The 22,628-nt window shown below is 38.0% G+C and overlaps 1 protein-coding gene across 2 annotated transcripts in view; it reads left to right on the forward strand.

Annotated features, from left to right (window-relative positions):
* Positions 1-22,628, forward strand: part of CHP1 (calcineurin like EF-hand protein 1) — a 36,147-nt gene that overhangs the window by 1,324 nt on the left and 12,195 nt on the right. For both annotated transcript variants that reach the window (XM_069596043.1, XM_069596042.1), the window contains exons 2-4: positions 5,420-5,492; positions 15,573-15,653; positions 19,409-19,536. In XM_069596043.1, coding sequence (XP_069452144.1) covers positions 5,420-5,492; positions 15,573-15,653; positions 19,409-19,536 — 282 coding nt within the window. The remainder of the gene's footprint in view (positions 1-5,419; positions 5,493-15,572; positions 15,654-19,408; positions 19,537-22,628) is intronic.

Below are 22,628 nucleotides of genomic sequence, written 5' to 3' on the forward strand. Positions count from 1 at the left end.
AATTTGTAGAGGAACTGATTTTTATAGTCTAATTTCTTCCTCTGAATCTGAAAGGGGCAACAGGGTTTTGTGAATTCAGAAGCCCTGTAAAACACCATGGTACATTTGTGTAGCCCTTGATAATGGATACAATATTTCTCAGTAATCCATTATGACTCTTGTATTTTACATGGGTTATGTAAGCATCTGGGCTCTGAGTCTTCATAATTTCTGTTTTTGATAATGAGATGGCCACAAAGTAATTCAGTGATTCATTTGCAGATAATATTGAGTGCTGGGGGAACCTCAGAATCACCCAGGCAAAGGTGGCCTGAGATCAGTTGAATAAATACTGTCCCATGCTTTCTGATAGCCCAGCTTTCTAGAATCTTCAAGTTGGAAGGGATGTTATTTAGCCTCATCCCTTGTCGTATTGGCTTACTGTTTTCAGCATCTCCTAACTTAGTCATTAAGCCTCTCTATAAAGATTTTAAGGAGCTCACCACCTACCAATGAGTCCTTTTTATGATTTTGAATGAAGACAAGAAAGTAGGTAGATGTTTATAATGTGCAGTACTTGTTTAGCCACTTCACCTTGTGGTCATTTTATTACTTACTCTGATTCCAAGAGTAGAAACATAGACGGTTTGGATTCAGCAAGCATTTTATTACATCTTGTGGCTATGACCTCTGGCCACACTTGTAAACATAAGAACTACTTTAGGTCTAAGGTGACACCAGAATTAAAGCATTCTTTCTTAAAATAAAGAGTCACATAATGAGGGAGTATAAACCAGAGTGCTGGTGGGGAAAAGCTGTTTTTCCCTCAAGAGGAAAGGAGCAGTAATCCCATTCTGGTTTTATTACATTTGACCAAATGAAAGAGGCCTTGATTGCCTTAGGACTCTAGGTTTTTTCGCTGTGTGACTGTGAGAATGGAGTACTCCTGTAGAGCTATTTTCTTAGTTGCCGAAAAGAGAATCAAGCCTGAGGGAGAGTCTCAGCCACACCAGGACAAATGTACATATAGAGCCAGAAAGCGTAATGAAACAAGTACTTATTGAATTTTTGCAGTGTCTATACTCAAAAGGAAATGGCAACCCACTCCAGTATTCTTGCCTTGAGAATCCTGTGGACAGAGGAGCTTGGAGGGCTGCTGTCCATAGGGTCGCATAGAGTTGGACACGACTGAAGCAATTTAGCATGCATACATGCATTGGAGAAGGAAATGGCAACCCACTCCAGTATTCTTGCCTGGAGAATCCCAGGGACAGAGGAGCCTGGTGGGGTGCCATCTATGGGGTCGCACAGAGTCGGATACAACTGAAGCAACTTGGCAGCAGCAGCAGCATACTCAGTACGATAGTGGGTATTCAGAATAAGTAGTGACAAAAGATGCCCACAACCACGTCATGGAGATAAGCCCACAAGAGTTAGGATTAGCGTCAAACATAAGATACTGAAATTGTGTAACACCCCTTCCAGAACTCAGGGAACAGTCATTGTGAACTGGCCTTGAAGAGGATAGGAATTGGGCCATGATATATGCATCAATTGATTAGATTTGGATAAATTAAGCTAGAGCATTTTGAGTGGCTTTCAGGCATGTCCCCTGACCTGCTACACTGTCATTCTGCTTTGGGAGTTGAGCTGTCAGTTTATCCAGTTTGTGCCGTCAGTAGAATTGATTTTTAAAGCAATAGTCTTAGCATGATGCAAAAGGTTTAGAAGAATAAAAACAGCAAACACCTGAGGGTGGGGTAGAGTGATGCAATTAGCCCTGTTTTCCTCTGCTGCTTGTTCTATAAAGAGTTTGGGGAACTGTCATTCCGAAACACTTCAAGTTAAGAACAAGACATTTCACTACTCCCTTTGCAAGAAGAAAATGTACCATAAATAAGTAAAATTGACTTTATATTCGGTATGAAAGCTTTGTATTTGTAAGTCTAAATTGGTTAGAATTCATATATGACTAGTTTATCTGGTATTTGAAATGTAATCTCTTAAGTGTTTAGAAAAGTACTTCTAAGTAAGAATTCCTTGTACACCTTTAGTTTCATCATCTGTAAATGAGAATAAAAATAGTACAACTTTTTGAATTCTTAGGATTAAATGAGAAAAATTATGTAAACTACTTAGAATAGTGTCTGGGTATGTAATAAGCACCAGATGCTAGCTATTTTCATTTTGAACTATAGGTAACAATCATCTTATTGTGAAAACACTATTACCATATGCTAGTTATAAAAACCATGTCTAGTATGTAATTGGAGAGGTGACAGTATTTTGCACTTTTCCTGTTTTCAGGGGACATTGGACTAGGAATCAGGTTTTCCCAATTTGAAGAAATAAAACTTTGGAAGGAGTAGAAATCTTGACATATCCAAGAGTTTAAAAAAAAATACTATCCAAAAACACGAATTGGCATAAAACATTTGCAATATTGTCTTAGTTCTGTTACCTTCTTTCACACTTCAGCATTTCCATAAATTAAAGTCATTTGAGTAAAAGCTGTCACTAGGGGAAAGGTCACAGTGTCTTGAGAGTTTATGAAATCTCCACCCTTAGTTCACTTAACTATATGGCAATAACCTGGCTGTGAATTACTTAAAACCTTTACAACAAAAAATAGCCACATAATCCTTGAGGAACAATTCACACCAGCTGGGTAGTGATAAATTCCGATTGATTTATTTTTAGTCTCTGTCTTCTGGTATGTGTCACGTGATATGGCAAAGGTGCTGAACAGGTTTGGGAAGTAAGTTCTACAGGCCAGTGAAGTTCTGTTTGTTTGAAAGGGTGTAGTGATCATGGCACTAGTGTGGATTTCTCTGTAATTGGAACAAAGAGCACAAGCCTGGCAAAGGCAACTGCTTGAGAATAATTTCCTGAGCTAGAATGTAAGTGGAAGTTCAACTGAAGGCTGTTCCTGCCTCATGATACTGGACACATTCATGACCCTCAGCTGCCTTGCCGTAGTGCCTGAGGGCTCTGTAACCGCAGAAGACCCTGCTGTCTCCCAGCTCCTACTGAAAGAGCATTGCACATATTACTAACATTTTCAACTGGTTTTGGATTAAGTGATTGGCAAAGCTCTGTACCTCCCCCTCCCTGCCCCCCACCTTTTTATGATGAAAAATTTCAAACATACAGGAAAGTTAAAATAGTATAATGAACATCCATATAATTTTAATTCAACAGTTGTTAACATTTTGCTATATTTGTCTATTTGTGTGTGTGTGTGTGTGTGTGTATATATATTCTTTTTGATGAACCATTTTAAAGTTGCAGATAGCCAAACTTTTCACCCCTTAAGCCTTAAGCATGTATTCCTGAGGACAGGGATTTGTTTCCTGCATAACCACAATAACATAACCACAGTACTATTATCACACCTAAGAAAGTTTGACTCTGGCTAGGAAGACTGAGGAATTCGGGTGTTGGGGAGACTTTTCATTACGTACACTTTTTGTACTATTTTTACCATGTGGATAGATTGTTTTCTCAAACTAAAAAAAACCTAGTATAAAAAGAAATACAATTTGAATGTGTTCATTGTTAAAAGTAACCTGAAATATAATACTCTAAGTATTAAAAACTGACCCCGTGGGCTAAATATTATGAGGTTATTAAAAAGCACTCCAAAGCAATATAGAAAAATAATGAATTAATAAATGAAAAATAAGCTATTATAACTGTAAACTGCACAAGTGACATATTAGGTAATATACAAAGACATGAAAACAGTGGCATTGATATTGTAAACAAATTTTGTCTTTCCAAAAAAATCTTTTGAGAAAGGTAGTCATTCTTGAACCAACTTATTTTGTGAAAACTAAAAAAAAACTTTAGTTCTAGAGCAACATTTGAGGCCTGAGGCCAAAGCCTGTTCAGGTTCCTGAAGAAGACGGTTGTGGCTGGCAGAATCAAGAGAAAGGTGGAGATTAATTAGTACAGCAGTAAAATTGTACCTGCAGGCTCACAGTATTAGGATAATGATAATAGCTAACCTGGCATGCTTACCAGGTGCCAGACGTTGGCCAAGCACTTTTCTCTCCTGGACTTAGTTCACTGCACAACCCCATTCACTCAGCCCTCATTGGTGAGCCAGGTTGCCATGATTGGAATCAGAATCGGTCAGCCTGACTCTCAGAGGAGTGTTTACTGAGCTGCGCACACCTGCCTTTCAGGCAGAAAGGTCCCCACCAGCTTCCTCAGTGTCTGGGCTCCTGCTGGCTCTGCCCTGGCAGGGGTGGTTCTGCCTCCTCCTCTGCTCCCTGCTCTCCTTGAGAGCTAGTACAGAACAGAGCCCAGGCTGGCTTGAAACCTGAGGCTGAAGAGTTTACTGCTTGGCCCGGTGTGTCCTCTCATACTAGCTTTGGGCCACTCACTTCCTGTTTCTCCTGTGCATGCCCCTGTTAATTTTTTTTTTTTTTTTTTTTTGCCCCTGTTAATTTTGTCCCATTGTTCCCAAAACTGCGAGTGGATTTCTGTTGCATGAGCTGGGGGAGGACAACTGTCAGAACTCTCTGAGCCACCCCTCTACCCGTGAAGGTACAGCCTAGGACAGAGTCCACACTGGTCACGCCCTTTTTGGCTGTTGTCTTTTCTCCTTTGATAACTAATTTTTTCCCTCCTATCTCCAGTCTACCACAAGATTAAACTATTTCCCAGAAATTCCTTTTTGCATTTTCAAAGTTTCATTGTCTACCTGTGGTTAGTGCCTCATTTTAATTGTCAGCTTGTACCTGAGTTAGTGCAAAATGAGGAACAAAGTAACTTCCTGGTATATGTCATCTGAAGATAGCACAACCATTTTACAGATTGCCTAATTTTCTTTCTTAGAGCCCATTCCTTTACTGGGAACTCAGTGGAGCTCATGCAGTTGCAGAGAAAGAGGCTGACCCAAGGCTGTAGTTATCTTTTACCCAAAGATCAGCCCTGAGGGAAAAGATAAATCACTGATGCTTGAGGAAAAGTAAACTAGATTCTAAAAATACTGTCTGTTTCACATGCCCCAGTCCTTAATTCAGCACATGTTACCTACCCCGCTGTGCCAGTCTGAAGCTGGAATTTTCATACCTTCTAAGTCAGGGTACTGAAAGATGAAAGTTTCACACTTTCTTTTTAAACTAAATTTAGCTTTGTTTTATTAAATCTTAACCAACTGATGTTTAACAGAGTCTTAATTAAGCCTAGCCTTCACTCTTGAGAGTCTATTTTGTTTACTCTTGATTTATTTTCTAACTCCTTTCATTCTTTCTGCTTTGACACACTAGAGGTGAGTTAGTTGAGACATCGCACCGCTTTACTGACTTTGAAGTGTTTAATGGTGAGCTGGGACCAAGAGTGCAGCTGGTTTCCAAAGGGTCACTCACATTCAGGTTCAATTTGAGCAGAGGACAACTTCTCCAACTGCAACTAATTCTGTGTTCTTTAGTTTCCCACAGTCAGATCACCCGCCTCTACAGCCGGTTCACCAGCCTGGACAAAGGAGAGAATGGGACTCTCAGGTAGGCATTTCCTTTCTTTATTTCCTGCTAGTGGCTGAACAGCTGCTTTTATCCAGAGAGCTGACATCTGGCAGGCAGAGAGCAGGGACCATATCTTCACACATCTTGAAGTGTTATCGATCCACAAGGGAGTTAAACAGAACAGTGGATTTGCATTTATTGCTAGGTGCTTGCTGCTTTACCCCCGCTCTCCTTAGTTTGATTGGCCATTACTCTGGTCCTGGAAATGTACCTTCGGGAATTTCAACTCTCTCTGCTTGAATTTTCCCACAGCCCTTCCCCAAACATGTTAGCTTTCAGGAGGCTGATCCATGGCAATCAAAGGTGGTCTAAGTTGTTTTGTCCCCTTTTCTCTAATTTCTCAACTCAACCCAACCCCTAGGGTACATCAGTTTATATGTATTAATGTTAGATAAGGTGGTCAGTATATTTATCTAGAGCAGTGTTTCTCAACTAAGGGCTATTTTCTCGACTGGCCAAATATCTGGAGACATTTTGGATTGTCACAACAGGGGAATGCTACTGATGTCTAGCAGGTCAAGGCCAGGAATGTTGCTGAACATCCTACAATGCACAGGACAATCCTTCCTAAATGTCAGTAGTGCCAACGTTGAGAAACTGGTCTAGAGTAAGTGTATGACTTCAGATTTACTGTAAAGCTCTTTCATTTTATATTTGTAAATGTCTTGTCATAGTCAAATGAAATATCTCCTGAGCACCACCTCCCAACCTAATTCTTAAGTAGCACCTAACTCTTGTTACTATTGTTTCTCAGCTTTGATTGACTGATAGAACAAAGCTGTTTGCCTTTCTGGTGGATGGCAAGAAATAATATAGGCTTCTAGCACAGGTGTGGGCTTAGCATAAAAGGGGAAAGAATATAGTTGCTAAGCCTTTGTGTATAATCCTCAGGCAGAAGAGCTTAGAAATCTATAGGACCATGTTTGTTTAGAGCCATGTCTGGTTTTGCTGGAAGCTGGAGTTGACCAAGATCATGCTGTCCAGTCATTAAAGTCAACGACTATGGAGTACCTATCATATGCAAAGACCATACTTGGTACTTTGTATTTTTAATTTAATTTTACTTTTGAGGCAAAAGACACATAACATAAAATTTACCATTAAAAAGTGTCCTTTTTAGTGGCATTAAATACATTCACAACACAGTTTAATATGTTCATGTATTACCGCAGTCTAGTTCTAGAACATTTTCATCAGCTCAGATGGAAACCTCATACCCATTGAGTAGTCACTTCCCATTCCTCTTACTATGGACATTTGATATAAGTGGAATCATACAGTATGTGGCCTCTTGTTCACTCACTCTTTGATTTTACATGGTGTCTTCAGAGTTCTTCCATAGTGTGTATCAGTACTTCTTTCCTTTTTATGGCTGAGTAATATTCCATTTTGGGCTTCTCTGGTGACTCAATAGTAAAGAATCCACCTGCCCGTGCAGGAAATGTGGATTTGATCCCTGGGTGGAGAAGATCCCCTAGAGAAGGAAATGACAACCCCACTCTGCTATTCTTGCCTGGGAAATCCCATGGACAGAGGAGCCAGGTGGGTTACAGTTCATGAGTTTGCAAAAGACTTGGACAGGGCTTAGCAACTAAACAGCAACAACAATATTCCACTGTATGCATAGACTATATTTTGTTTGTTCATTCATCATTTGGTGGGGATTTGAGCTGTTAACATCTTTTGCCTATTATGAAAATTTTTGTGTGGACTTATGTTTTAAGCATATAAACTTAAGCATATGTACTTGAGCATATACCTAAGAGTAGAATTATGGGTCCTATGATAATTTTATGCTTAATTTATTGAAGACCCACCAAATTATTTTCCACAGCTCTGTACTATTTTACATTCCCACCAGCAATGAAATGCAAGTTCAAATTTCTCCTCATCAGCACTTTTTTTAAAATTTATTTTTAAAATTGAAGGATATTTGCTTTATAGAATTTTGTGGTTTTCTGTCATACATCAAGAATCAGCCATAGGTAGACCCATGTCCCCTCTCTCCCCAACCTCCTTCCCATCTCCCTCCCTACCCCACCCTTCTAGATTGTCACAGAGCTTATGTTTGAGTCCCCTTAGTCATACAGCAAGTTCCCATTGTCTATCTATTTTACACATGGTAATGTAAGTTTCCATGTTACTCTCTCCATGCATCTCACCCTCTCCTCCCCTCTCCCCGTGTCTATAAGTCTATTCTCTATGTCTCTTTCTCCATTACTGCCCTGAAAATAAATTCATCAGTACCGCCTTTCTAAATTCCATATATGTGTGTTAGTATAAGATATTTATATTTCTCTTCCTGACTTACTTCACTCTGTATAATAGGCTCTAGGTTTGTCCACCTCATTAGAACTGACTCAAATGTGTTCCTTTTTATGGCTGAGTAATATTCCATTGTATATACGTACCACAGCTTTTTTATCCATTCATCTGTTGATAGACATCTAAGTTGCTTACATGTTCTAGCTATTGTAAATAGTGGTGCAGTGAATATTGGGGTACATGTGGCTTTTCAATTTTGGTTTCCTCAGGGTATATGCCTAGGAGTGGGATTGTTGTGTCGTATGGTGGTTTTATTCCTAGCTTTTTAAGGAATCTCCATACCATCTTTCATAGTGGCTGTATCAATTTACATTCCCACAGCAATGCAAGAGGGTTCCCTTTTCTCCACACCCTGTCCAGCATTTATTGTTTGTAGACTTTTTGTTCATTAGCACTTATCATCTCTCTTTTAATTTTAGTAGATGTGAGTGGTAGATCATTTTGGTTTTGACTGCACTTCCCTAGTGGCTAGTGATGTTGAGCATCTTTGTGCTGCTTGACCATTTGTATGTCTTCTTTGGGGAAATGCATATTCAAGTCCTTTGCCTGTTTTTCAACTGGAGTTTGTCTTTTTTGTTGTTAAGAGTTCTTTTATATCTGAGATACCAGACACGATTTGCAAATATTTTCTCTTATTCTCTGAATTGTCTTTTCACTCTCTTTCTAGTGTTTTTTGAAACATATAGCTTTAAAAGTTTTGAAGTCCAGCTTACCTAACTTTTCTTTTGGTGTGCATGCTTTTTGTGTTGATTCCGTGAAACCGTTGCCAAGTCCATGGTCATGAAGATTACCCCTATGTTTTCTTCTAAGAGTTTTATGATTTTAGCTCTTATATTTAGGTCTTTGATTCATTCTTCATCACACCATGTGGACTGTGAAATCTGAGTTCCCCTACCAGGATTTGGACCTGGGCCCTAGCAGTGAAAGGGCCAAGTCTTAACCACTGGACCACCAAGGAATTCTCTCATTTTTGAGTTTCTTATTTGTATATACACACACAATTTTTTGGTATATTTACACAAAATGGAAAAAAAAAAAGGCAGGCTTCCCTGGCAGTCTAGTGGTTAAGACTCCTTGCTTCCACTGCAGGGGATACAGGTTCAGTCCCTGGTGGGAGAACTAGATCACACATGCTGTGCAGTGTGGCAAAAAAAAAACCCAAGCAAAGCAGTGTTGTGTGTGTGGCAATAGATAGAAAGAAATATGAGTCAAACCTTATTTTTTGACCTGTGGATATCTAGCTGTTCCAGCAACATTTGCTGAAGAGACTATATATATTTGTACTTGAAAAATAAATCAGACTAGAATATCTATATTTCCTTAAGGTCAAATACTTGAACAATTTACTTGAGTTTGGGATTACGTCTTTCTCATAAATTTAGATTTAACCATTAAGTGAAGCTATAGAATTCACATTAGTTTTGTGTCCTTTTCTTTTTTCCAGAAAGTAGGTGATTTGTAAATCTGTATATTTTAATCACTTTCATGGTTTGCTGGAAAAAAAAATGGAACATCTTTTGTAAAAGGAGCTGTTTTTCCTCAGAAAAGGTGAAACTTTTCATGTGTCAGCTAGTGTTACCTGCTCCTTAAAATGTAGGCAATATTTGCTCAGCCCCTAAAACGTAATTTCACACTCTATGAAAAACCAGTGAACTAACTCGCTCATTTGATGTGTATTAATTAAATACCTGTAATGCACTAGACACTGTTTCTCTTCTGGTTTCTACAAATTCTTGGTAAAGGAAAAGGTGGTAGGAAGTGATGGGGTAATTTTTTATTTCGTGGTTACCTAGATCTAGCTGACTTTTTTGTATTCAGCTTTACAAAGTACTTGGTCTAAATTCTGTGCTTTGATCTCTGTTATGGATGTGGATGAAAATGTGGGGAAAACCCCAAGCCACCTTGAGTGCAAGAGAACGTTACCCTGTTGTTCTACACAGTAAACAACTGGCATGTTTCAGTCAACCCTTGAACGAGGCAGAGTCAGAGACGGTGGCCCTCTGCACAGTCAAATCTGAGAATAACTTGTAGCCTGCCCTTAGTGTACGCAGTTCCATATCCGCAGAGGCATCCAATGACGGACCTGTAACACTATGATACTGGCTATTGAACAAATCGCACATAGATGGAACCATGTTCAGGGGGCAGCTAAGTATGTAAATCATTTTGTTGTAGCCACCCATTGTCAGGAATTTCACACTGGCTGTGCCTCCTGACAGTGGCCATCTCAGCCTCTGGCCATCTTGTTAGATTGTCTTCCCCTTTCTCTCCCTCCAGCCTTAGAGAATACCTGGTAAACTCAAAATTCTTTTTTTTTTTTCCAGATTCTTTTATGGTAATAGAGTGATTTAGCTGTCTCCTTTACTGCCTTTAGTGCCAGACTCAGCTCAAGTCCTGTCTTGACCTTTCAATAACCCATCAGGGTACTCAGCTGAATACAGGTTACCTCCAGTCTTCTGTTACCTGTAACAGACCCCACTTTCCTAAGAAAGTTATTAGGAGAAATTTTTTTCTTCCATATTTTCTTCACTTTCTTCTCCCAAGATGCTTCTATGTCTGGGGCTTGAAGCCAAATTCTCCAGAGTGAGAGACTAGAGTGTACCGTCCAAGACATTCTGTACTCCTTTTTTAAAAGTGTCAGTCTGTGAGAGCATGAAGCAGAAACTATGGAAGGCTTTGGTTAGAAATGGAGCTTCAGCAAAGTGCTTTCAAAGGTTCAACCCCAAAGTATCTTTTATAAAACACTACGTCCATGGCCTACCCATAGGTATTAAGTTAAAATGATTGGTAATCTTCAGATTGATATTTCATATACTATAACTTCACAAATCTTACTTCCTTCAGGTGCCATTATTTTGAGTGAAATATTTCTATCTCTGCCATTGAAATTGGTCTTTGAAAAGGCAACTGGTCTTACAAGGTGCCCTGAAATGGTCCTTTGTAGGTCAGGTGAAGGTGAGAGCCTGGTCATTATCTGAATACAAAGAAGGCTTCTTTTGTTTAAATATCCTTGAAAAAGTGAAAGTCACCTTTGAAAAGGCAACTGGATCCGTAAGATGCCCTGAAATGGTCCTTTGTAGGACAGGTCAAGGTGAGAGCCTAGCCATTATCTGAATACAAAGAAGATATCTTTTGTTTAAACATCCTTGGTACTGATCTAATCTGTGGGGTTAGATGTCAGGATAATGACTACCCTTTGGGTTGGGGATCAGATTGACACAAAGGGAACATGAAGGAAGGAAGGAAGGACAATATCTGGGTCCTGATAGTGATTGATTCCTTGATTTGGGTGCTGGTTATAATCTGTGCTGGTGAAATGTCATCATACTGAATGCTTGTGATTTGTACTCTTCCCTGTATGTAAGTTATACCTCATTAAAAGTTTACTTTAAAAATATCCTGTGCATTGAGCAAGTTTAACATTGGATCTTTGTCAGATACTTTCTCTGATGTAATACCATGATGAAAAATATTCCTGGGTATTAAGTCATGCAGGTTAAATTGACTGCAGGGAGCAGTACAGACCAGTTAAACCCTGCAAGGAAGTTATTACTGAAACTACTAGTTGGCTGTGTTGTTATATATCACTTTTAAAAAGATTACCTATAATTTTTAAGAGATTGTGTCCTAAGTGGTAGCCATTTATCTGCTTAAAAACTGAGTGCCTCTGAGATTGATTTTCTTGTTTGACTTTATCCAGAGGATTGATGATTTCAATATCCTGGATAAGCTCTTGCTTTGTACAGAGTGCTCTCAGTCATTCCATAATGGAGTTTCACAGATGCGAACCATGATGCCAATCCAATTCTCATTTTTTTATTATAGTAGGTAATCTTTTTTTTTTTTAACTCTCTTGAAAGCTTCAAATATATCTTCCTGATGTTCTGAAATTTCACAAAATTGTATCTTTTTGTGGGTTTTCATTATTCATTCCTTGGTATCAGGTGAACTTGCTCAATCTAAAAATATGTCCTTTGGCTGAAAGTTTTCTTCTGTTATTTGTTTATTTCCTCCCTCTCTTCTTTCTTACTGATTTTTATGCCTTTTCTATTGGTTGGCTATTGGACCATCATGACTCAGTTTTCCCATATTTTCTGACTGATTTTTTTCCTTTGCTTTCTGGAAGATATCCTCAAATTTATTTTATAGACCTTTTGATGAACTTGTCTACAATCACATTTTTAATTTCCAAAAAACTTTCTTGTTCTCTGACCTCTACTCTATCATAGTAGCTTATATTTGTTTTATAGATGCCAAAATTTATCAAATGTCTATTGGGTTACTTATTAGAATATTTCAAACTCTCTTTTGTTCCCTGAATTATCATTACATCTATTCATTTTGGGGGGCTTCCCTGGTACTCAGTGGTAAAGAATCTGCCTGCCAATGCAGGAGATGCATGTTCAATCCTGGGATGGGGAGGATCCCCTGGAGGAGGAAATGGCAACCCACTCCATTATTCTTGCCTAGAAAATCTCATAGACAGAGGAGCCTGGCAGGCTACAGTCCATGGAGTTGCAAAGAGTCAAACACAACTGAGCATACACGCACGCTTTTCATCTTGATCTTACTCTTTTATGTTACTAATTTTTCTAAAATTCTGGTGAGCCTTAATTGTCCATTCCTATTTATGAAAAAGCCTGGATGGGGTAATGTAGAAAATGGGCATAGGTTTGTTTGTGGTTGGTTTCTCACAGGGCTTTCCCTGGATGGAAGGACTGACGACAAGCCTTCTATACTCTGAACAGGACCAGTAAGTTGGTAGACCTTACTTTAGGGCAAGTGGTTAGGGAGCAAGGGGACAGATTTGCAGTTCTCTTCCCCCAATGAAAGGACTGTGTTCCTGGGGAGCCAGCCTCCCATACTTGGCCAAAACCCTGCCCAGGTGGCTCTTCCAGTTTCTTTCCATAGCAGCTCCCCATTTTTATCCTGGGGACAAATGGTTTTATGTTCCTGGGATGGGTGCTGGCAGCAGTGGGCAGCTGGCCCATTCTTTAAAAGTTCTGGTAATTAATTTCCCTGAATGCTGTTAATACTTCTCTCGCCTGGCAATTCTGAGTGTGGTGCCTTGCTGAGGCTGCAGGGCAGAATGGCTATCATCAACTCTTCTACTCTGACTTATCACTACATTTATGTCTGTCTTCTAACTTCCAGAATTGGTCAGAGTTCCTTGTCTACTAACACACTCCTCCCACCCTGATTATTTATGTCTTGGCTATATTCCCATGTGTAAATTTTTACTGACATTTCAGAAGGGTTTAGAGAATGAGAGAAGGTAAATATGTGTGTGATCACTTTCTCAACCAAAAGTCAGATGCAGCTTTGCAAATAAGTGACTGGCCCTAGAATACCCAAATAAGTAGCAAAGGCTGGGTTTAGAACTTTGGCACTTTATATGAAAAATTCTACTATAAAACAGAAAACCAAGATCATTTTATCAAGATCAGTCAACAATAAGAAACTGTATATTGTTTAATAGTTTATAAACTGTTTCTTAATACTCTTTTATTTTTGTGTTGATATTTTCAACTGTATTCCCCTTGATCTTAGAGACCTCATTGTATATACAATCTAAATTCTAAGAGTAGAGTTAAAAAATGTCAAAAGACAGGGTTTAGAACCTTACTGATGTTGGAAATCCATGACTGGATTCCTCATGGAGACTGACAGAGTTAGGCTAGATTGTGAACTCACCACTTGACACTAGACCTGGTATTTTAAACTGTGTCTTTTTGCAGCTAAAATTACTTAAGCTTGTTAGACATTAAACTGAGGTATGTGGCCTTGCAATTCACATTAGCCTTAATCTTCTTTTAAAAGGAAGTAGTTATTGTTTCTTAACCACTGTCAAACAAGAGGAGCTTACATTGTGTTGATAGTGTGGACTTTGTATTACAGAACATATTATGTAATAAGAACTTAGTACATGTTTGTTGAATTATATAATCACGACCTCCATAATTTTCTTCAATAATTTTAAGCAACCCAGTTATCTTATGAATGTCTTCTTCTAGTTCATTTATTGATATAAAAATTATTACTCTAAATGATGGAAGATTAGAATCCAGAGTTATTATACCAGAGCTTTGCGCTTAGTCGCCTGGGTCATTTCTTCCTTTGTCGCCACCAGATGTGGTGGTGTTTAATTACTTAATTAAGCATCCTGTAAATGTTAAACCACAAGAGGATCAGAGAGAGATAGTTGAAGGCACCTGGGTAAAATATGAACATTTTGTTAGCATCTTATACAGAGAAGGTAGAGGAATGTTCTATCTCTTCTGTTAGTAAATGTCTTGAAAGCAGGAATCATTTTTTTGAGTTTATATCCTTTTTACCCCCTTCTTATCTGGAAATAATTGCAAACCTACAGAAAAGTTACAAAAATAATGCAAAGAACTTCATATACCCAGTACCCAGATTTACCACTTGTTAACACTTTGCCACATACTTTCGTGTGTATTCCCTATAATTAGGAGATTCTCATAGCAAAATCAAGAAGTTTAGCATTTTCTACGCATTATATAAAATTCTGTATTCTATATGGCCCATATTCCACATTTATTTATTGACTCAGTAATCTCCTTCACACAGTTTTGTTTTTTTTCCTAGTCTAGGATCATGCATTGAGTTCTGTTGTATGTCTCTTTAGTCAGTTCTCTTTGATCTCAAACAAGCCTCTGCTTTTCTCTGTCCTTCATGACATTGATATTTTATAGATATATTATCTCTGTTGTAGATAGCTTTGTATTTCTGGCACAGGATATCAACCCAGGAATTTTTTTTTTTGAGAAGATAGTTACTAAACATTTTTGGGGAGAGCACCTTTCTTTCAAAAAGTTTATTTAATATGGGAAAGAAGTGTAGGTTTTTTAGGAAAAAGAGCATATGTTTTGACTTACAGTTGTTATTTAGTCACAGACTTAGTTTTAAATTATAGTTCTTCCACTTTTTACCTTTGTAAGTTGGACAGGTTACTTTATGTCACTGTCTCACAACTTCCTCCGCTCTGAAAGGGTACAGATAAAGTGTTGACATGAAAAAATGAGATAAAGTTTATTAACAGAGTAGCACATGATGTGTATAGGGTGAATGGAAATTAACAATATTCACTTTAACAGACTTTAAGTTGTGAGAGGATGACTGCTCTTGCTGTGTTCAAGGGTTAAATACTTCTCTAGCTCTAGACTGTAGAAGGCACTGGAGAAAAGTCCAATCAGAGCAAGGAAGCATGGAATCAGTTAACGCATTTTGTTCTCTACTGAGATGTAAATATCATCTAAGAATTCCTTGCATTTCTTAAGTGCTATATATCTTCTTACCAAGCTATGGAGGCCACTCTGAATTTTTCCTCCGATGTTCAAGCTCTTTGGTGTTTGATACTTTGCAGTTGCTGTTCCTTCTACAAACTTAATAACTAAGTGCAAAATGGTCATGTTCAAAGAATCATTTACAAGGACAGCTTACAAGGATTTGCTTGTTGGTTGATTTACTGACATAACCTGTGTGCTGAATTCATTGGAATGTGACATAGTCAAATCTGGCTTCTTCCACTCCTGAGCTGGTGCAAGAAACACTTGGCAGCTATTAAAGTGCTATTCTTTGCAGTTATTTGGTATAATTTGCCACAGAAGTAAATTCCAGGAGGTAATATTCTTGCTCGGTTGTACTCTTGCATGACCGAAGGAGTTCATGCAAGGGCCAATGGTCTCTAACCCAAGGTGATTCTCTTGGCAGCCGGGAAGACTTTCAGCGGATTCCAGAACTTGCCATCAACCCATTGGGGGACCGGATCATCAACGCCTTCTTTCCAGAGGGGTGAGTCCTTGCAGGTGCTGGACTTCCTTTTGGAGGCTAATCTGGAGTATTAATATTGGTTGGGTCATCTCAGACCATGATCTTCCTCCTATTGGACATTCCTAACTCAGTCATATCTATAATATCTCTACCCTCTCCCTGTTTTAAACTTCAAATAGGTATGTTAGCTCATTTTCACAGTTCTGTCTTTAATCTCTGTTTATCTTTGATGTAAAACTAAACATTTTAAAAACTATGAGATAATTTCAAATTTATAGAAAAGTTGCAAAATTTGTAAATAGTATGATGAACACTTGCATGTCTTTTACCCAGATGCATCTGTTGTTGTATTGTTAATATTTTGCCTCATTTGTGAGTGCTCTCTGTCTCAGTCCTAGACAATAAAAACATCATTCAAGCCACATACATAGTTCCTACCAATTTTCTAGTAGTCACATTTTAAAAAGTAAAAATAAACAAGTTAAGTTAATTTTGGATAAATAAGCTAAATTAACTTTGGCAATGTATATTTTATTTAACCCTGATATATCTAAAATGTGTAAATCAGTATTTTAAAATTATTGTAGTATATATTCTTTTTCATAAGTCTGGCATCTATTGTGTAATTTATACTTAACCATACCTATCAAGTGCTATAAGAATATTAATATAAAATATGTTTCTTCCAGCTTTATTGAAATGTGACTGACATGTAACATTGTATAAATTTAAGGTGTACAACTTAGTGATTTTATATATGTATATATTGGAAAATGATAACCATAATAATATTAATGAACACATTCATCATCACATATAGTTACTTTTTTCTTGTGATAAGAACTTTTAAGATCTCTCAGCAGCTTTCAAAGATACAATTCAGTGTTGTTATCTATAATCACCAGGGTATATATTTCACCCCCAGAATATATTTATCTTAGAATTTGATACCTTTTGACCACCTTCATCCACTTCCCCTATAGTCTACTTCATTCTAATATATTATTGATATTCCAGTTTTCTCAGTTTATCCAACAATCTCCTTCCTCCACCATAGGATCCAGTCTGGCTCAGTTATCATATATTCTTAGCCTCCTTTAATCCAGAACATTACTTTTCTTTTCTGACACTGGCTAAGAATATAGTTCCCCTACCACACACACACTTTCTCAAACAGAACTAGGCATTTGATATGCTTCACTAAAACTAATATACTGCCTTCAAAGTACTGAGTCAATATTTAATGAATCGATTAGGTACCTTTTGCTGAATAAAGCTTATCATATAATCTTGTTTTAAGTAACAGTCTCTTTAACAGTGTCTTCCTGGTTCCTTGTGACTTGTTTATGTGACCCAGAGGACTTTTAAAATGTTACATGGTTGCCAGTTCTTAACTAGACTAAAGTGTCAGTGAAAACACTCAGGTAAAATAAGTGGAGACGGAATTGTAGAACTCTGAATTGAAAACAAAGGAATTTGCAAGTTGAGAAGTTGGTCCCTCAGTAAGCTTGAGTGACAGAGAAGACTAGCAGCCAGTTCCTGTGAAGACAGCACTCAGAGACTGAGAGCTGCCCTTTTCAGGTTCACGTTGACCATGAGTGATCATCTATTCTTCCTCATTTTCTGATTTTTTGTCTCCCTGAAATGCCCTGTTTGTTTCAGTTGTGGTTTTAGTGCTGAATTCTTGTCTTTTTTAAACTTCTTTTCTTTAGCCCTTGCAGAGAACTGAACTGTGTCCAGGGATGACTTTCGCTGCTGTGTTTTGTTTCTAAACCTTTTGCAGTGCAAAGTAAACCCTGCAGAATCATTTGCCAACCTTTTTTTTTTTTAGTGTTCACTAGTCACATTGATCATTTGAAAAAGCAGCTGTGGAAAGCTGTTTTAGAAAGGCCAGACCACCTTCATCGTGACTGTAGTGGTGCCTGTCATCTTATTAATTGATCTCTTGTTAAGGACACAATGAGTGCTGATGTACTCGAGATATATATGAGGAGGCTGAGGAGGACGCTGAGATACACTGCTAGGCAAGCCCCCCTCTGCTTCTTGCTCTGTCACAAATAGATATTTGACTTCTAGGTTGTATGCAGGTTCAATTTGGTTTTGGTTTTTTTAATTTAATTTTATTTATTTATTTTTCACTGCACTGAGTTTTTGTTGCTGCACTTGGTCTTTCTCTAGTTGTGGCAAATGGGGGCTAGTCTTTAGTTGTGGCGCAGGGGCTTCTCATTGTGGTGATTTCTTCTGTTGTGGAACCTGGGCTCTAGGGCTTAAGAACCTCAGTAGCTGTAGCACGTGGGCTCAGTAACTTCAGAGCACGGGCTCTAAAGTGTGGGCCAAGTTGCCCTGCGGCATGAGGCTTCCTCCTGGGACTGAACCTGTGTCCCCTGCATTGGCAGGCAGTTTCTTAAGCACTGGATCACCAGGGAAGTTTCTCAGTTTGTTTTTTTTTTTAATAGAATGAGATTTGAAAGTAGGACATTGGTATTTAGTTTCCTTTTACTCAGAGACACTGTGTCAGTGATATATGTTTACCTATTTGTTCTGGCATATGACTCCAGTCTTATTACACATTCCATGATTCCTCAACTCTGACTCACATTTTTTAGAAGTAATGAAAGATCATTCTTTTGAGTACAGAGGGTTCATGACCTAGCATTTGAACTCTGCCTTTAGAAGGTCTCCGATCTGTATGTCTGCTTGTGCTTGAGACCCGATATACCACATCTATTCAATGGGGACAAAGACTAGGGTTTATTTTTAGGTAGCCGCAGGAACCAGACAACCTGTTCTCTCCATGACTGCCTTAGATAAATAACTATTCACATGGGACATTCTTTTTCAATATTAAAAAGCATTCTTTATTCATTCAAGTTTTTGAATTATTTCTTATAAGGTTACTGATTAACTGTGGCACAATAAAAAGATTTTCTCTAATCTTCAGTACTGAAAAAGCTTTATACATAAAGAGGTCTTTCAAAGCATTATGAGGAAAATATCTATCCAACTATGAGAGAATAATAAAATCATAATACAGCCACACAATTATGCAGATGGTTAAAATGTTTTGAAGTGTTTATATTGGTTAGAGACATGCCTAAAAGTTTTTAAAAAGCCAGCTACAAAATTATATATGCAGTATGTTCACAATTCTCCAAAAAGCATAGAAAAATTACTGGAAGATATATTAACAATGATTCTAACTGATTGGTAGAACTAGAAGTGGTGGTTTTCTACTTTTAATCAAAATTTCAAAATGTATTTATTGATTCTGTGACTAAATAAACTTTATGTCAAAAGCAGTTGTTGTATAATATGCCTTAACTTTAAAATATCACTAGATATATATGACTGCAGGGGAGATATGCAAGGTGGATAGGGAGACATTTGGATGAAATGGCTAACTTGCTGTTCACTTCAGAGCCTGAAGCAGTGAGTTCAAGTGTTGGCTTGTCTGATAGCACAGCCCAGCTGCTACTTATAGTCCTCTTTGGGAAAAGAAATTTAAGTAAATTTAATAGGTAACTGACTCTGGTAAGTCCTATTACCTTTCTAACTCTGGTTAATCATTTATAAAGTAAGAATAATAATACCTACCTCAAAGGATTGTAGCAAGACTTAGCTGAAAATATTTTATGAACTCTAAAGTACCATGCGTATGGAAAGAGACTTCATTAAATGGACCTTCAGGCCACTCTAGCTATAACTGTTAATATATTAAATTAATAATAAATAATCACCTTGATTGACATGTTCTTTTTGTTATCTTTCTTGTTCAGAGAGGACCAGGTGAACTTCCGAGGATTCATGAGAACCTTGGCTCATTTCCGACCCATTGAGGATAATGAAAAGAGCAAAGATGTGAACGGACCAGAACCACTCAACAGCCGAAGCAACAAACTGCACTGTAAGGAGATAGTCATCTGGCTTAAAATATTTGCTTTTCATTTCTTACAAATCATTTTTTATTTGTTCATTTACTAAACAATCATTTATTTGAACACAGTGGTTAAGAGCTCAGACCCTGGAGCTAAACTGGCTGGATTTGAATCCTAGCACTGCCACTTTTCGGCCCTGTGATGTTGGGCAGGTTACTTCAGATCTTTGGGCTGCAGTTTCTTTTTCTGTAGAATGGGATATTAAGAGTTTTCACACAGGAAGGTTGTAAAGATTTGATGACAGATCTTCATCTTCATCAAGTGCTAGAGTAACAGCAGTGAAAAAGATCCAGCCCACCTTAAAATTTGACAGATGCTGGGATGTCACTTAAGAGGGGTGGACAGCCAGGTTAGTGAAAGATTTCATTTTTCTCCCCATGCCTCTCGCCTCCTTTCTTTGGGTACTTAGATTTCCCTCTGTCCTTTATTGGTTTGTGTAGGATATTGCCTAATCCCTTATAATACTTCTCCAAGAAATTGAAATTGATTTCTCTTTTCATTTAACACAAGTTGAAGTTAAAATTATATTGAATTGGTTTTGCCAAGCTTCTGTTACTGGGGTGCCCACCAAATTTTTACTAGATGACTTAAAGAAAAAAGGCTTTATAACATTGAAACAAATATGGATAAACTATAGGACATAATGCTAAATTTATATACATTTGAAAGATGGTACATGAAACTTAAAGCTTTAATTTGTAGCCCTTGGCTCATATCCCCAGATCTCCCTTTCCATAGGAGTATGAGTTCACTCCTCCTCTATTTCAGGTAGAGTTTGAGAAGGACTGAAATAAATATTGTTGTATAAGACAAGAAAGGTTTTTGAACCCAAATAATAAAACACTGCTCTTCTTCACTACAAAATTGTATACCTTAGTGAACAGCAAAAGACTTGAATACAAACAAAATTGAATATAGAAGAAAACAGAATTCTGATGAATTGTTCTCAAGTTTATTGGATACTCTGTGTTTATTAGTGAATTTCCCTTTCTTTTTTCAAGACTAAGTACTGTTTGAAACAAAGCCTTGTGTCTTAATGTTTTATGAGGTTTAGTGTATATTTAGTACAAGTTTGCCTGATGCTGGCATTAGTATAGGAGATTATTTTCTTATTCATTGTTGTCAGACCAGGAGTTGATCAGTAATTGAAAAAGTTGGCTTTAGCATGGAATCAGAAAAGGATACATGGCTTAACATTTTAATTTACCTTAAAATATTTAAAAACAGATTCATTGGCCAACCTCTGGATGTAGGACCAAAAGTTGTTTTGGTTTGTTTTTTTAGAATTATTTCTTTCCTTTTATTTATTTAGTTTTTAATTGGAGGATAATTGGTTTACAATGTTTTATTGGTTTCTGCCATACAACAACGCAAATCTGTCTTAAGTATATATTGTTTTGTTTTAATAAAGTTCTGTGGATGGGAGTCGTGTGACATCTTTTGCACAGAACCTATCTGTAATGTATGGTCTAAGGTTTCTGGTTGCAGTTTCTTTTCAGTGGAAAGAGGACTTAAAGGTACTTGGAAAGCATTCTGAGAATAGAATTTTCCAGGTGTTTACATTTCTTCCTTCATCTTTTACACTTGTCCTGCCACACTTTCACAACAGTTTGGTTTTGGTTTTTTTTTCCTCTCTTCAGTGACTTGATTTTGAGTCTTTCAAAAGCTGTTTAACTAATTTTCATTTAAAAAATAACTTTTCACATATGTTTCATTTCCTATTAAGTTATACAGTGTTATGAAAAGTACAGATAGCACAATTCTAAGAGAGTTGACACACCTGACTCTTGGTAAGGATCCAATTCAGCAGGTGGAGTAGACACTCCAGAGTCGCCCATTGGCTGCAAGAATGCTGTGTGCTGTCAGCTGGAACGACTGCAGAGGGGAGGGGAATGTCTGTGGATCAGTGAGTTGGTTAAGGAGAAAGCAGTTCAGAGACATTCTGTGCTCTACAAAACTATGCTTACTTTTAGGTTATCAGATGTAATACCGACCCATTACCTGAATTCCCATTACAGCGTGGGCTCTACCTTTTTCAAGTCATGAATTCCCTTAGCAGTCTGGTGAATACTAGCAATCTCATCTCAGAATGTTTGTGGAAGTATAAAGTGAAACACATACAATTATAAAGAAAACCAATTATACTGAAATACTATTAACAAAATGTTAAAACAACTTTGTGATGCAGTGATACTTCCGTATTCTATGCTAAATAACAGGATGTGATTTGGAGCCCTTTGGCTATAGAGCAGCTCTGTATCTTGATTGTAGTGATGGTTACTTGAAACTACATAGGTGATAGAATTGCTTACTCCTTGGAAGAAAAGTTATGACCAACCTAGACAGCATATTAAAAAGCAGAGACATTACTTTGCCAACAAAGGTCCGTCTAGTCAAGTCTGTGGTTTTTCCATTGCTCATGTATGGATGTGAGAGTTGGACTGTGAAGAAAGCTGAGCCCCGAAGAATTGATGCTTTTGAACTGTGGTGTTGGAGAAGACTCTTGAGAGTCCCTTGGACTGCAAGGATATCCAACCAGTCCATTCTAAAAGAGATCAGCCCTGGGATTTCTTTGGAAGGAATGATGCTGAGGCTGAAACTCCAGTACTCTGGCCAGCTCATGCAAAGAGTTGACTCATTGGAAAAGACTCTGATGCTGGGAGGGATTGGGGGTAGGAGGAGAAGGGGATGACCGAGGATGAGATGGCTGGATGGCATCACCGACTCGATGGACATGAGTTTGAGTGAACTCCGGGAGATGGTGATGGACAGGGAGGCCTGGTGTGCTGTGATTCATGGGGTTGCAAAGAGTTGGACACGACTGAGCAACTGAACTGAACACACGCTTGCACATGTACACATGTGAAGCCTGGATAAACTCTGTGGGTTGTACCACTGTCGGTTTCCTGGTTTTGATGGTATGTTATAGTTATGCAGGATGTTACCTGCAGAGAGCCTGGAGTGAAGGGTATATACAGAAGCTCAGAGAGATATTTGTACATCCCCATTTGTGGTGGCGTTATTCATAAGAGCTAAAATGAGAAAGCAACCCGTATTCATG

This window comes from Ovis canadensis, chromosome 7, assembly GCF_042477335.2.
Source record: "Ovis canadensis isolate MfBH-ARS-UI-01 breed Bighorn chromosome 7, ARS-UI_OviCan_v2, whole genome shotgun sequence".
NCBI classification, from domain to species: Eukaryota; Metazoa; Chordata; class Mammalia; order Artiodactyla; family Bovidae; genus Ovis; species Ovis canadensis.